Source organism: Echinops telfairi, unplaced genomic scaffold (assembly GCF_000313985.2).
Source record: "Echinops telfairi isolate 266 unplaced genomic scaffold, ASM31398v2 ScPeMD7_18;HRSCAF=68, whole genome shotgun sequence".
Classification (NCBI taxonomy): Eukaryota; Metazoa; Chordata; class Mammalia; order Afrosoricida; family Tenrecidae; genus Echinops; species Echinops telfairi.
Genome location: NW_022103915.1, coordinates 28,407,146 through 28,408,311, shown reverse-complemented (window position 1 = coordinate 28,408,311; position 1,166 = coordinate 28,407,146). Strand labels below are relative to the sequence as shown.

Here is a 1,166-nt window from a genome sequence, read left to right as displayed (position 1 = left end):
CGGGCGGCGGCGGCCCCGGGGAGCGGCCGTCCTGGAAGCAACCGTGCGCCCGCTTGAGCTGGCGCGCGGTCTCGATCACGAACTCGATGCGATCCGCGCCCTCGTAGTTGACGCAGCCGCGACAGACAGGCTCCGAGAAGTCCCAGATCATGGCCCAAGGCATGCGGGGTAGGTCGCACAGGTAACAAGACTGTCTTCGGGACGAGGACACCTGTGCCCCCGACATGATGCCGACCCTGGGGAAGGCAGGCCGCTCTCTGGGCTGTCTCCGCGCCGCCTTCTCCTCCGGAAGCGCTGGTCTGCTGGGGAGCGAGTCCGGCTGCGAGGGAGGGAAGAGGAGGGCGAAAGTTCTGCCCTCGGGGCTGGAGGGCGCGGGAGTCTTCGCCGCCGGCGCAGCGCCTCTCCGCAGGGGCTCAGCCGCCGGGGCGGCGGACCGCTCCTTGCCCCCACCCTCCTACTGCGGCTGTCTAGCTCGGGAGGGGAGCTCCGGCGCCTTTTTCCTGGTGCCCGGGACCGGGGCTGGAAGCTCCGGCTGGGGGCCGGGGTGGTGGTGGAGGGGGGAGGGTGCCTGGCCGCCGTTGCCTCGCGGGCCCCCTCCCTGAAGTGGCTGACGCGTGGAAGCTCGAATGGAGCTTTTTCTCGCCCTGGGGGGGACCCCCTATGAGCGGCGTCCTCTCCCCGCCAGGCTCCCTGGGACGAGGGCTAGCGGGCTCAGTGCCACCCGGTGCCTGTGTCCGATCTTGCTGAAGCCGCTGCTTTCTCCGAGGACCGAGGGAGGGGGTGGCGGCAGCCAAAAGGAGCTGGTCCCCTCCGCAGCGTCGGCCGGTCCACTGGCGGCGGCTGGGCTTGCAGGGCCCCTGCTTCCAGGACGCCGGAGAGGAGAGGAGTGCACGCACGCAGGCTCCCGCCGCCCCGGGCCTGGCCGGCGCCCGGGCCGCGCGTCCGGCGGCGCTCACATTGACTGCAGGGCGCTCGCGCGGCGCCTCGGCCTGGGTCGCATCCCTTCCCGCTCGTGCTCGCGCGGAATGTGGGGTTGTGATTGTTACTCTACGTTCCGGAGGCGCGTCTCGGCGCTCCCGCTCGGGCTGCGGCTCGCGCTGTCCCCGGCTTGGCCGCGCGGGATGCCGCCCGGGCGGAGCGCTGACGTCACCACCATGCTCTGCACC

General features: G+C 72.3%; 1 protein-coding gene across 1 annotated transcript in view; it reads right to left on the bottom strand.

Annotated features, from left to right (window-relative positions):
- Window positions 1-1,090, bottom strand: part of IRF2BPL (interferon regulatory factor 2 binding protein like) — a 4,099-nt gene extending 3,009 nt beyond the window's left edge. Inside the window, exon 1 of the mRNA XM_004699048.2 lies at window positions 6-1,090. Within this exon, the coding sequence (XP_004699105.1) occupies window positions 6-226 (221 nt within the window). The 5' untranslated portion in view covers window positions 227-1,090. The remainder of the gene's footprint in view (window positions 1-5) is intronic.
- Between the last annotated feature and the right edge of the window lie 76 nt (window positions 1,091-1,166).